This window comes from Prorops nasuta, unplaced genomic scaffold (genome assembly GCF_024137725.1).
Source record: "Prorops nasuta isolate Cenicafe-Biocafe unplaced genomic scaffold, Cenicafe_Pnas_1.2 PNAS00018, whole genome shotgun sequence".
In the NCBI taxonomy this organism is placed as follows: domain Eukaryota; kingdom Metazoa; phylum Arthropoda; class Insecta; order Hymenoptera; family Bethylidae; genus Prorops; species Prorops nasuta.
In genome coordinates this window covers 2,299,604-2,313,914 of record NW_027116815.1, presented here as the reverse complement: position 1 = coordinate 2,313,914, position 14,311 = coordinate 2,299,604, and the positions used below count along the sequence as shown (strand labels likewise).

Sequence of the window (14,311 nt, the reverse complement as noted above, 5' to 3'; positions counted from 1 at the left end):
ATCCTTAATGGATGAATCATCTGGGATGTTCATGCGCACAAGGTTCTCAGGGCTGTATCGCCACAATCGGGAACCTTGTTTACTTTAAACAAAAAATTCTGCTTACACTTTCCTACAGCAGATAATGAACGTGTCAATTTCCTTTCGAATCCAGCAGGATTCTCAGAATCGGTTTCGAAAGATCGCTCGAGAACTTGGCGCTACAAGGTGTTCCCCTGTTTTAGCTCCACGAGAACAACAAATATCCCGATGGACCAATGCGGATTGGAACCATCTCTCCACACGATTTTTATTTGAGAAAAATCCCTTGTCCGTCATGGAGCGGGGATTTAAATTGACATTCGCATCGAGGAAAAACTTCTCGGACAAAGCGATTGGATATCATTGTTTAAGAGGAGGAGAAAGAAAAAAAAGTATTAATTGGTGTACGCGTTCGTCATAGCGCACGTTGCGCGGCGATACAAAGCAGTGAAGCAATGACCGTGCCTCCCCCCCCCCTCCTCCCCCTCCCACTGCTTCTAGGATCGCCGTCGTCTTTGTCTCGACGAAGCGTTCGCTAGGCCCGACTCCGTTCCTCTTTGTGTCGAATGGGGGAGGGTCCCAGCAGTCGGTTAGCCCGTACCTGTTCTCGTTCAGAGGGAACGGCTGAGTTCACTTCGCGTTGGCAAGCCCGCAAAGACCGAACGAGCTGCCACGGACAGCTGATTCTACTGCTGCTGAGTGCTGCTACTGCTGCTGCTGTTCCTGCGTTTACTACCATCACCAGTACTACTGCTGGGATGCTATTGTAGCTCTTGTCACTACTGCTCTTCAAATCCCAGATACTCGACCCTTGGCGTATTTCTATCTTCTTCCCTCTTTTCTCACACCCTCTCTCCCTCTCTCTCTCTCTCTCCGTTTCCGTCAGTTTTTCACACTTTACCCCAGAGTCCAGTAAAATTTGGTGCGCGAGTGTGTTTCGTGTTCGTCGGCCCAGCAGGAGATCACGGTGTGTTTGGTGTCGAGTACATATACGAGTGATCGATCGGCTGCTAATAAGCGGCGAAGCTACGTTCTTTTTACCGAAGAGATTCGACAGCGCGAGCTTTTTGGAAAAGGAGCTATTATCGAAGGCGCGCAGGTCCTGATACAGAATGAACTGTCATTAGCAGCGGCTCTGGCTCAGTGGTGAGTTTTTGGATGATATTGTCAGTGCACGCGAAGAACTGTGGCTATTGTTCGAGTGTCGGTCGGGTGAGGCGAGTGCCGAGTGGAGTGAAGCTCGTAGGAAAATTCGGATTCAACGGGGTCGACGATGCGCGGCTGCATCATCGTCAGGGAATAAATTTCAATAGCAACGGGGCAATCGAGCTCTTTTACGGTGTATGCTTAGTGTGCTGTCACTTTTCCTTGCCTTGCTTTCTCAGACATTTTTATGGGCGTAGGAGATCATCGATTGCTTTCGAGTGTAAACAGTCTGCGGGGTGTCTCCGTTGTACGATTTATCCTGTCGATGGTCCAATTCTTGCAATTATTGACAATTGCTTAGCAACGTGATTTGGTCAAGACCCTCTTTGTCATCATCGATACTTTCCTTTTTGCTAAATAAATTTATTCGTGCTTGGTTGCTAGCATTTCTTCGAAGCTAACACACTTCTTCTCGTGATTTTAAAGCGAACTGGTTAATCTTATATCTTGCAGTGTAATGAATAATGCTTTAAAGTTTTATTGAGTTAAAACGTGTACATCGAGGTGGGTCACGAGGAAATCGATTCTCGTTTGTACGTGTCTTCCTATTCTCTTAAAATTCTGATGTAGCATTATTCATCAGGCGTATATCGTACTGTAATAATTTTATAGATTTTTTTAATGTTCCTAGCATTAAATTTTATACACTTTCGTGTTATACATCGTATATTTATTTCACGTTGATCTTTCATAATCGTTTTAATCTTTCAACGATCATGCATTATGTAAATAAAAGGAAAAAGGAGGTGGATGATTAATCTCTAAATTTATCTGTACTATTTGTGCAATCTGATCAGTGCAGGACTTTTTTCAGCTTTCTTATAATAATAATTGTATATTGCTGCAAACGAATTGGAGCCGCTCCATAAAATTCGTTCGTGATAGAAGCGTTTAATGATTCCAATTTTTTCAAGTAGAGGCGTGCGCGTATCAAGAATCTGTCTAACACTAAATTATTATGACGGAACGAATCGATAATGATTACTAAAGGGTTACACCAATTAAATGATAATTAAGTCATTTTAACAAGACGATTATTTATTTAATTCTCATTTCTTGCAACCGTTGTTATCGCGTTACATTGATCAAACTGCAGCTAATAGGGATGAGTAAGAATTGGCAAAATAAAAAGTAGTTAAATTGGCTAGAATTCTAACAACAGCGTTCAAGCATAAGGACTGTAAAGTGCATGTGCACTGCAAGGGTAGTCATTTAAACGTGTTGGATGAAAACGTGTTTGCATGCCGTCCAGAGACATCAGTTGAGAAAGTAATGTGTAAATATCGCCAGCAAAATTTTATTGTGAATTTTTTTTTCAACATTTTCAAGTAGCTGTAATACTTTTCTCAAAACTCATTGTTCGAAAAGCGTTGTCATAAGCTTTAATACAACCAATGAAAGATATTTTCACAATGTTAATTGTCTCTGTATGCATCACGTTTTAGATGACTCAACTCAACCATCGTCATATGGTATAAGCATAAACTTCTTCAATCGCTTTAATTTCATTGCGTGGCTGAACAAATCATAACATTCTGACTATTGAATCGTTCACGTTAGACATGGTCATTCATGAGGTCGATGTAACTTTTTATTAGTTTATGTAAGGATACGTTTGAGTAGCCATACATAAACCAATTATTTTTTAATTAAACTTACAAAAAATAATTATTACTTGAAACAAACAGATGAATAAACAAATTATATTATAACTGTACGCTATTAAGACCAGTAAGTATAACATAAATATTGTTTATAAGGCTTTTTTAACGAAATTCACAGGAGTGTTACTGCCAAGCCACGTGCTATGCATCGTGCATAGTCATTGGTACAGTTTCATTCGTTGAATAAATTCTGCTGTAAAACTGAAAGTTTATGGGTTTAAATTTATTACAGAGAGCATGGAAAATTTGGAGCCATTTCGGTTAATTCGTCTTTGAATTTTATACACGTTACTACTGCAATAGAGTCTTAACACAATCTCTCATAACTTGGTTTCTCCTCAATTGCAACGATTTTCTCCTCAAGCCTGAGGTCATGCAATTATGTTGCTAACGTATGTACGTACGCTGGTTAATAGGTATTATACGGATCATTTTCCTGTGAAACTCTTCTCGTCTCGGTACAAATGAAACAAATGAAAAGCAAGAAAAAAATTGTGAACGGTAGTTCTTAGTTCTTATTACTCACCATAGATGACCAATTGGAATTTTCTGTCCTGTTGAGAAATGCACGTGAAGAACATCCTCGATACTCTCTAAGAATATACGAGTAAAATAATCACTTTTATTATTGTTTATTATCTTTCCAGCGATATGCGTAATGGTAATCAAAATTGAGTCAATATACTTCGTAACGAAAAGCTCAAGTGCTATATACTATGTAAAACAGAAGATCGATTACGAACAGTTTTTGTGTGTTCTATTCTCCAAATGCATTCTTGTAGATTGCACTATGTTCTGTCAAAATATATATAGTTACTTTAACTACGAGTTCCAAAGGCCTGGTTAACGTTCGATAAAGAAACATACGAGCTTTAGAAGAAACTATCTATAGACAATTCTTCTTTAGCTTTTTCCAATCATGTAAGGCATAGGAAAATGTTAGTCATAAGAAAATATTTTATGTTATCCTAATACAGAGATGAATTGATCAGCAGATTTATTGTTTTCAGTATTAGCGGATGATGGCAGACTTGAAGAGTCTATCCTTAACTGGTAGTGGAGGATCGAGGTATAGTGGCGATGAGCAAGTCCAGTTTATACCAGGTGGCAGCCACCAGGTGACAATTAGATCACCACCACCATCCTTGCACTTGGAGAATCTCAATAATGCTATTATAAAGTATGTAATCCATTCTTACATTTGCATCTCATTAAAATAGTATCATTGTTATCCCATTGTTAGACCTTTATAAGAAATAATTTAATCATAAATATGATCTAAATTGATAACGAATGTTTTGACGCAGACCTTTAAAGATATTAATATGTAACTATAAAGCCAGAACTCATTCCTTGAAAAAACGAAATTTGTCTAAATAAATAATTTTATGAACTATAATGATCGTATTGTAGAACGTCGATTCAATTTATTCGATCATAACTTTCTAGAATCACAGTTACCAAGAGTTCCCGAGCATTGAATTTTTTGAGTGAAACTTTTGATTGTAGATTGGTTGCGAAGTTTAGATTCATCGTGGATCCAGTAAGCATATACATATATTTGAATATTTAGAAATGTTCATAAGGATTCAACAAGAGATTAAGTGAGCCATCGTCGGAATATCGTAGTGATTCACAAAATACGATACGCCACAATGACAAACGTAAATTACTTAAGAGTATAATTACGATACCTCTTCTTTATGGTTGTAGCCAATATCTAATCACTGATATATTCTTTGTTTTGCATCAAAAGATGAGACACCGAGGGTCTTATCGACTATCCTTCACCGGTTAATACTTTGTACAGTTTGACTTATCATTTAAATATATTAGTCTTGAAAACTTTGAGATTGATTTGTCACGCTTCTTTTTGGTTTATATACAACAGTCCAAGTTTTCAAAGTTCAAGAAAGAAAAGATGAGAATAACTTGGTCAAGGGTGGTTTTATCTTTTTGTCAATTCGCAAGAAGCAATGGCTAGGCAAACTAGAACTGTAAATTTCGTAAAACTGAAGTTAGAATTTCCACTTTCTCCTCGTATTAGTAGCTGCTAATTTATTGATTATTTGTATTATAATTAGTCTCGATCCCCGGATCGTTACGTGGACAGTATACATAAGTATTATGAAATACAGATTCGCAGGATTGCATAAATCACGACATCGCAAACATTACCGAACACGCTAAATTACCTATTTTTACAAAAATTGATACGAATAAACAAATAATCATTGCTTGAACATCCATAGAAAGTATAACTATATGTAGAATAAATATCCAGTTAATTTAAAGCAGACCAAAGGGTACATCAGATAATGTTCAAGATTCAGAAAATATAATTGTTATAAAAATATTATGCTTAGTCCTCGACTAAAAAGTTATTAAATATTACAGTTTCTTCATCCTGGATTTTTTTATTCATTACAGGATTATCTCAACGATATTTGAACAATAGAAAAAAAAAATATCTGATAATGAGTTTAATAGTCAATCTAAGAAAAACTTTGATTTCATTATTAATTAGTATTACTTTCAATCCTTCTCAACTGAAATGTAATATTGATTTATAATTATACACTGGATATAACTCGCGTTTCCGGTTTGGAACAGCTTTCCTCTGATTTATTAATTTTATACACTATGTATACTTTCAATAATCTTTTTCTTTCTCGCTTACAATTATAATATCCAATTATACAAACTTTATTAGAAATAAATATACATTGGATATTGAGGAATTACTCGTGTTTTTTTCTATTTATTCAATTTCTGAATTCCCTATGTGGAGGTTACTGATTTTTATTACATTATAGATGATTCAGAGGTATATTATAGTCAATAGGTTGTTGAGAGTTGCTAAATCGTTTGGTATTATTTGCAGTGGCTCGCAGAACAATCTGCACTGTAGCTGTAATGGAGCGACGTCCAACGGGGCTACGGTTGGTACTGCATGCTCCGGAGGAGGTGTCTTGGCGAGAAAGGTTCCAAACCACAGCGGCGCCAGTCCTGGTCAAGCGAACAAAAGGCCAGCTGTTACTCTGACGCATCTTCCAAAAAGACCCCCTGTAGACGTGGAGTTCAGGAACCTAGCGTACAGCGTCTCCGAAGGTAGAAAAAGAGGTCAGTGTAGTCAAGGAATATAATAATAAATAACAAACAATAGGGTAAGTTTAATGTTTACTGACTAATAATACCCAATGGATCGTAAAAGTAAAATAGGAAAAGTCTTTTTTTTTAATATACATTTTTAATAAATGGAAAATAGTAATCAATATAAATTATTCCAAATTTCCATTTGAATAATGTTGACCCACGAGGGAAGCTTAACTATAGTTTAAAAGTGCTGAACAACTATTTGTTTGCCCTCATGCCCTCCTCCTATGATTATATTAATTCTTGAACAGCAATCCTCTTTTGCACCATGAAGTTCCTCTGAAATAAAAGTGGATGTGTTTTAAAAAATACATTTTATATTTTTTATTATTTTTCATTTCTTAAAAGTGTTTTTGTTTTAAAGAGTCACCCAGTATTATATAGTATAATAGGAAACACCAGCACAATCAGCTTTATAACAACTCTCATGCTTACGTAGTACACTGTTCCTTGAACCTTGCACAAATTTGCTCTTAATGATTAGTCCAACGGTAGCTTGATGTATTCATAAATTATTAGAATACACATAAACTGCGCTGATAATGCATCTTCTTATCAATGCCCTTTAGAAACGCAATAAAAGTAATCAGCGACCAAACCGGTTTTTGTTTTTAACGATATACACACGCTTGACGTATGTGTTCCATCAATATTTATATGCTAATTGTTAAATAAAGCAAGAAAATATCAGGAAAACGTGGCATTTATAGCTTCTACCTTTCGACGTCAATATTATTCTAGGAAAATTAAACTTTCGTAGTTTTCTCGTAATTTAAAAGGCAATCGAGTCTAATATACGTCAGGAAAATAGTAGGGACTATTGATAACGCCGATAGTACACGTTAGTTAGAAGTTGGGATCATAATTTAACGAAATAGTCAAACACTAGATTAGCATACTGATTTAGAATCTTATTGCTTAAAGCATTTGTTTCATTTGAGCGATTGCACGTAACCGTTGCGTTAAACTAATAATAAATTAGGAACCATAAATTACTGTTTACTCCAAAATTTTCTGCAAATCCATCAGAAGTACAGTTTGTCTTTATTGAAAAGCATATAGCATCTTGGAATACATTTCATTTGAGAGAAAGTGGAAGAGGAAGAAAAAGCTTAGAAATATATAGAGAATTTTCGTGTATAGTATACATGTATATATATATATATATATATATATGAACGATCCAGGTGAATGAAGTGGATCGATGGATGGGTTCGTGAATAGTAGAGATAAAGGTGCGGTACTCTGTTAGCCAAGTTTACATGCAATTGTGAGTGCAATCGCACTTGCTGTACCGGCCACAAGATCTGGCAAAGAGGTCACCAAAAGAGAACTTCAACACGACCAGTAGAGAACTCACAGCTCAACGGAATTTCATTTTACCATTTTCCATGCTGTAATTTTGGTACGCTCACTCTCTGCCAACTATTCACCGCATGCCAGCTTTTTCTCACTGCACCATAACGCTCTGCCATTTCCTAGTAAAAAAAAAACACCACTTTGCCTCCCGACCTACTTTCCATCAATTTTCCTCGATAACTTTCATGCCTAACAACACGTTACTTGAAATTAATTTTTATGTCTCCTTAATTTGACGAATTTTTATTAATTACCATTTTCTCTTTCTTGTAGGATACAAAACGATTCTAAAATGCGTGAACGGAAAATTCAGATCCGGGGAATTGACTGCCATTATGGGACCCTCTGGAGCTGGGAAAAGCACGCTAATGAATGTTTTAGCCGGATACAAGTAAGCTTTGGTTAAAAAGCAGACTCGAACACAAATACGCGTTAATTCTATTTTTAAATCGTATATCGTTATAATGATACTATTCTATTATTTTTAGAACATCACACTTAAGTGGATCAGTGTTAATAAACGGAAAAGACAGAAATTTACGAGGGTTTCGTAAAATGTCTTGTTATATCATGCAAGATGATCGCCTTTTACCTCACTTAACCGTATATGAGGCAATGACTGTCTCGGCTAACTTAAAATTAGGAAAAGATATTAGTGCTACTGCCAAGAAAGTTGTGGTAAGAGTCATATTTAACAGGGGTCATTGATATCTCGAATTCGTTGCCAAATAAGAGTACCATTGTGGTACTTGGTAATTGTATCTTTGAGTATCGTTGCTAAAAATTGATTTTTGCAAGTACAGGTTGAAGAAATAATCGAGACTCTTGGCCTAAGTGACGCGAGTAATACGCAGACACACAGCCTTAGCGGTGGTCAAAGAAAGAGGCTTTCCATTGCATTGGAGTTGGTGAATAATCCCCCAGTAATGTTTTTCGACGAGCCTACTTCCGGCCTGGATAGCTCATCGTGCTTCCAATGTTTGAATCTCCTGAAATCGTTGAGTAGAGGAGGCCGTACAATCATTTGCACGATACATCAGCCCAGCGCCAGACTATTCGAAATGTTCGACCATTTGTACCTGTTGGCAGAAGGTCAATGTATATATCAAGGAAACGTCGGTGGGCTCGTGCCATTTTTATCATCGATGGGTTTGGAATGCCCCAGTTATCACAATCCTGCGGACTATGGTAAGTCATTCGTTCTTTCATTGATTTATTAACAAATAAAATGGCTTTTAATCGATATTCCTATAATTAACGAATATCTCCGTGAATTTTGCTTAGTGATGGAAGTGGCGAGTGGCGAGCACGGGGAATGCGTTCATAAATTGGTGATGGCTGTAAACAATGGCAAATGTAATAATTATCAGCATCATCAAGCTGCAATTACGGCGTCCCAGGCGGTTTCGAACGATATAGCTAAAGAGTCCCCTCAGGAGCAACCAAAGCCCGATTCAACCGCGTTAATACCGAATGGTGTTGCAAAAGCTCCTGGCAATGGAATAGCAATTACGATACCAGTTTCGTGCACCACTTCGCTATTGGACAGTGCGGAAAGCGTAGAACAAAAAGTGGGCTTCCCCACTAACGGCTGGATCCAATTTTGGATACTCTTGAAGAGGACATTCTTATCGCAGCTACGAGATATGGTATTTCATTTTTGACTGATTTTTATAATTTTATGGAACTTAACGGTGTTATTTTACATACAATGGAATTTTCAGACGTTGACAAGGTTAAGATTAGTATCTCATATAGTTGTGGGATTACTCATTGGTGTAGCTTGTTATGACATTGGAGACGAAGCATCAGAGGTCAGGAGTAATGCAGGATGTGTATTCTTTACTGTTATGTTTCTAATGTTCACTGCCTTGATGCCCACCATTCTTACTTGTGAGTTTCTCATAATCGTCCTTTTTGTTTTGTTGTTTTTATTTTTGCCGTAAAAACTCTCAATTAAATATATAAAATTCAATTTCAGTTCCATTGGAAATGGCTGTCTTCGTTAGAGAGCATTTAAATTATTGGTATTCGGTAAAAGCCTTTTATCTAGCTAGGACCTTGGCAGATTTGCCATTTCAAGTAAGAATAATTGTATTTTGCAAAAATGTTTTAGTCTTGTACCATAATATCATAAGAAGGACCTAATCGTTCGTCGTTCTTTACAGATTGTATATTCAATAGCGTATGTAGTAATCGTATACTTCATGACGTCTCAACCATTGGAAACAGAAAGATTTTTAATGTATCTAAACATTTGCGTATTAACGTCGTTAGTCTCACAATCCATTGGTTTGTTAATAGGAGCAGCAATGAGCGTGGAGGTAAGAGTTTCAGTAAGCCAGTGTATATAACGTATATTAATTAAATATATATATATATAGTAATAATGTTATCCTGCAATTTCAGAGTGGAGTGTTTATCGGTCCTGTGATGTCGGTACCACTTATATTATTCTCCGGTTTCTTCATCACATTTAAAGCTATTCCAAAATATCTAAGATTTCTTTCGTATGTGAGTTATATCAGATACGGATTTGAGGGAGCAATGATATCCGTGTACGGATATAATCGTGCGAAACTCAAATGCTCCGATCCATACTGCCACTACAAAACCCCGACTAAGTTCCTGGAGGAGATGTCGATGGAGAACGCCGTTTATTGGGTGGACGTTGTCTCACTATCCGTTTTCTTAATCGTCATAAGGGTGTGCGCGTATTTCGTGTTGAAACTGAAGCTTCGATCTCTTCGCTAATTGGCACCATCTCATTAGACAATAATCGGCGAACTTTGTCTAACAATGGAATTGTACGGCAGCCTCGTCACGACCATCCACAATCATCCCCTCTTGGGGATCAAAACTCGAATTACGAATATCGATCAATATATATACCCAAAGAAGCCTCATCATTGTTGCTCGTTTCATAAACGACACAAAACATACGAGAGAAACAGCTTAATCGCCAATTGCTAAAAAAAATCATTTAGGGATTTTTATAATTACTAAGTTTAGCGTAAGAGAAATTATATACTATACCAAATAGAATATGTATAGTATAATGTTGAATCATTGAAAAAAATTTTAAATCGGTGTAACATAGATTATATTTACGTTCGAATTATTGAGAATGTTTCTGAAGAGGGTTACCCACCAAAGGTCTTAGGCCCGGTTCAACTGTCCAAGTCTCGTTTCCATCCATGTAATAACCGACGAGGCTTGAAGTTTATGAGAATTGTGCACGATAAGAAAGTTGTTACGAGTCTTTCTGTCGTTTTTAAGTTTCTATCGTTCATTCCGTATTTAATATTACGTCAAAGATTTTTTGGTTGTGTAAAGGAGAAAATTTTGAGCGCACTTTATATGAAAAGTACATGCAGTGCACCATTTTTTACTACTATGAGTCTTTCACTAGATTTCGTTATGTTTATATAAATATAATTAGCAATCAGTTCTTTGGTCAGACTGGTATATCGGGCTTGCACCATACTCTCTAATTCGTACACGGCGTAGTTTTCTCATACGGTTACAAATAATCTTTTCTCGTATCGCAATTTCATCAAAGAAAATTACTGAACAATTAAAAACTAAAAAGTTTCATTGTATAAAAGCTCACACTTGACCAATCACTAGCTGCCTGAGCGTTTGCTTTTAAGTGCAAGTGCTAGTAAATTACGATTACATTTAGTAATATTATAAAATGGGTACGTATGCGTGAAACTAAATTCTAGTAAATGCCATTTTACAAGAGTAGTGGAATTCCTTTTGCGGCCTATAATGGTAGATTGAAATTCGCTTAATGACTGATAAAAGAGAAAAGCGTATTTCTGTTGAGATATATTCGAAACATTAAACGGCAAAAAGGTTTATTGCTGCAATAATCTCAGTAGCAGGTGTCAGATTTTATCCTATTAAATAATTAAATGTTTTTTCTTAACAAAAGAATAAAATGTTGTATTTAATCTGTGAATTCTTTCATGTATTTGCCTTATTGCGAGAAACCGTAAATTAGATCTTACTGCTTCGTAATGGTTTTTACACATGTAATAGGTAAAATACGTAGGTGCTCCCTCTTATGTTTAGTGCTGCATCTATGATTTAACACTAATCGTAATTGAACTATAGGAAATAATTGAATGGATGGCGAAAGAGAATATTTCATAATAGCCTTTTGTATATTTAATGATATAGTATATTATATCTATGTATACATATACGTATATATATATAATATATTATAAAACGGTGTTATCGTTCATCAATAATTTCAACTAATCTTACATTTTACATATATTTTTACATTTATATTAGTATGGTATACTGTCTACTCTTTATTTAATCGTGTCAAAGGTTTTATAAATATATTATTAATCGAAAGAATATAGAAGATTAACGAACTGGCATTCTAGTATTCTAAATTCTATTCTGCAAACATTTGCAATTTTTTAACTGTTTCGACAAATTATATGGTAAAAAAACTCACATTCACTGTAGCAAATAAATCTCAATTTCTGGATTTTTTTTATTAAATATATTTATGGTTTATGTATTAATAGTTGTATTGAATTTGTAGAGTATATTAAATAATAATTATTTTTGAACATTTCTTACTTCGTTAGAATATTATTTGAGATAAAGTAAGAAAAACGATGCTCCTGGCATGAGTTTCTATGAAAAAATTCGCGGCCCGATTGGTCGGAACAATGGTATTATTATAACTCAAGAAAGCGTTATGTGATTACTGATTATGATATTTTGAATGACTGTGATTCAATGTTAACAAGACTAATTTGTGATTTATAAGAATGAATATGAGCGTTAATATGACTTGTGACAAATATAAATAAAATTTTACATCTCTTTAAACAATATGACAATGCTGTTCCATGAACAATCTTCTTTCTTAGTAATCCTGATTAAGCCGAATAATCTTAAACAATGCGGCTAAAAAGCGAGCAGAAAAACGAGACGCAATTTTTTCGACGCGATCTTGTGCGAATTGTGTTCAGGGGTTCGACGGAGATACGAAGAGACTATAATTAATTGTGGATTTTTTTATTGCGTTGGAAACTCACGCAAACGGAGCTCTCGATGTGCAGCTGGAAAATCCAATCGACATATTATACACATACAAACATTCATACATAGCGTATACATGTAAACAAACGTATACCATACAGACATTTTAGGACAATTAAAATCGTTATCATCGCTCTTATATATAGAATATAATACATCGATGTAACATGTGTAACAGCAGATTGCATAATGCATACCAAATACACCGTTTTTTCAAGTACTGTAATTTTATATAAAATCGAGAAGGATGTTGCGCGCGCGAGTATGCGCGCGTGTGTGCGTGTGTGTGTGTGCGCGTGTTATTCTTGTTCGAGAGTAAAAGAAAGAAGGGGGAGAATGTGGATTCTCATAAAATTCAAAAATCATTATTACATCACATCTTTGATTATAGGTGCAAAACGTTACGTTTGTACAACAAGCATAAAGAAATAAACGGTTGCCATAATTGCGGACTTGCTCTACAAGTATTTCACATTCCTTTCCTCCCAAATATTCCTTGACACAAATCGTATAAATTACTATTTAATTTCTTTTTCATGTACGTATCAATCTTCCGCTGTTTAATCAATCTTGCCAATCTGTTTTAACGATCGAAAACACGCTCTGCTTTATCGATCAGTAGCACGAAGAACGCGAATGCTAACAGGCACATACGAGCCATACACACGAGTCACGACGATGATGACAATTCTGAGACTGGCCTTGCTGATTCGATCAGCTTGATGAAACTCAATTACTCCAGCTGCTTTCGTTCGACTGACACCCGAGTGCTGTGACTGTGTTGTCTCTTGTCTGATTCCATTCTCATCGAGTGTTCAATTATTCCCCTTTGGCTCGCTTCATCGTCTCATCCACTAACCAGCTTCACAGACAGTATTATCGAAACACCAGCCACAGTATCAAACATCAGCTCGCATCAGCTGGTGGCGGCCATGTTTGTTTTCAATGTGGAGCGGGCCATCAGGGTCGCTACTCGCTGCCGCTCGTAACGCAAAAGGAATATAAAAAGTATGACGGACGGAAAGCGTTACACCGACTGGTGGGGAGACTCGTGAGAAAAAAAACGAGGAGTATCAAAGTTTACGAACTTGACGACCTTATCGATGACCAATCCCGTGGATCTATCTTGTGACGGAGATGAATGTTGGATCTCGGCAAGAGTCGATTAGACAGCAAGAGTGATTAGAGAATCAGCACGTTAGTAGTTGCCGATCGATCAGTGCGTAAACTCTGCTCAACAATCATTCGTGCAGAAGCATCGTAGAAACGAAAAAGGTGCATTATCTCCCTTCCCCCTTTTTTCCATATATCCACCCTATTCTAACGTATAACCGCGGTTATAAAAATATACGTTTTACGAATGATCTTTGTGAGTTAAATAAATCAATTAATCCGGTTACGACGAAACAAACGTCTTTCGAGAGAGTTTCACGTAAGTAGATTTTTCTTTAATAAGTTAGGCGTGTCTTAAGTCGTAGATGTAATATATTTGCGTTATTCTCGATCGTTCTACTTTTCTAACTTTCCCTCTTACTTACTCCTTTCTGCACAATTCTTTTTTTTTATGTTTTTCTATCTCCGAAAAGTCATGATCTCCTGCATAGATTGGGGAGTATCATTCGTCTATTTTGCTACTATCATTAACCTTGTAGAAACGCGTTGGTACTATGCAACTTGTTCCTTATTTTTTTCTCGCTTTGACACTTGACATCTCGAAGCGTCGCTGATTACAGAAACGAGAGTATCTGTAACGCAGGCGCAGTAACTTCGCGCCCAATTCAAGACTCTCGTTCGTGTTGATTTCTGATTATTTTAATTTAATCATTCAA

General features: G+C 36.2%; 2 protein-coding genes across 3 annotated transcripts in view; both read left to right on the top strand.

The window, feature by feature from the left end:
• Window positions 1-580: 580 nt before the first annotated feature.
• Atet (ABC transporter expressed in trachea) lies at window positions 581-12,934 on the top strand. The gene is made up of 11 exons (XM_066738226.1): window positions 581-1,167; window positions 3,902-4,071; window positions 5,776-6,014; window positions 7,680-7,797; window positions 7,895-8,084; window positions 8,210-8,594; window positions 8,691-9,055; window positions 9,131-9,299; window positions 9,388-9,488; window positions 9,575-9,730; window positions 9,816-12,934. Exons 2-11 carry the CDS (start codon window positions 3,911-3,913, stop codon window positions 10,158-10,160), a joined length of 2,229 nt encoding a protein of 742 aa, XP_066594323.1. The 5' UTR covers window positions 581-1,167; window positions 3,902-3,910; the 3' UTR covers window positions 10,161-12,934.
• A 140-nt stretch (window positions 12,935-13,074) lies between these two features.
• Window positions 13,075-14,311, top strand: part of LOC136780115 (ATP-binding cassette subfamily G member 4) — a 29,003-nt gene continuing 27,766 nt past the window's right edge. The window contains exon 1 of one of the 2 annotated variants that reach the window (XM_066738229.1): window positions 13,075-13,757. The gene's annotated coding sequence lies outside the window, so the exon portion shown is untranslated. Of the gene's footprint in view, window positions 13,915-14,311 lie in introns of both variants that reach the window. The other variant, XM_066738228.1, reaches the window with a different exon arrangement.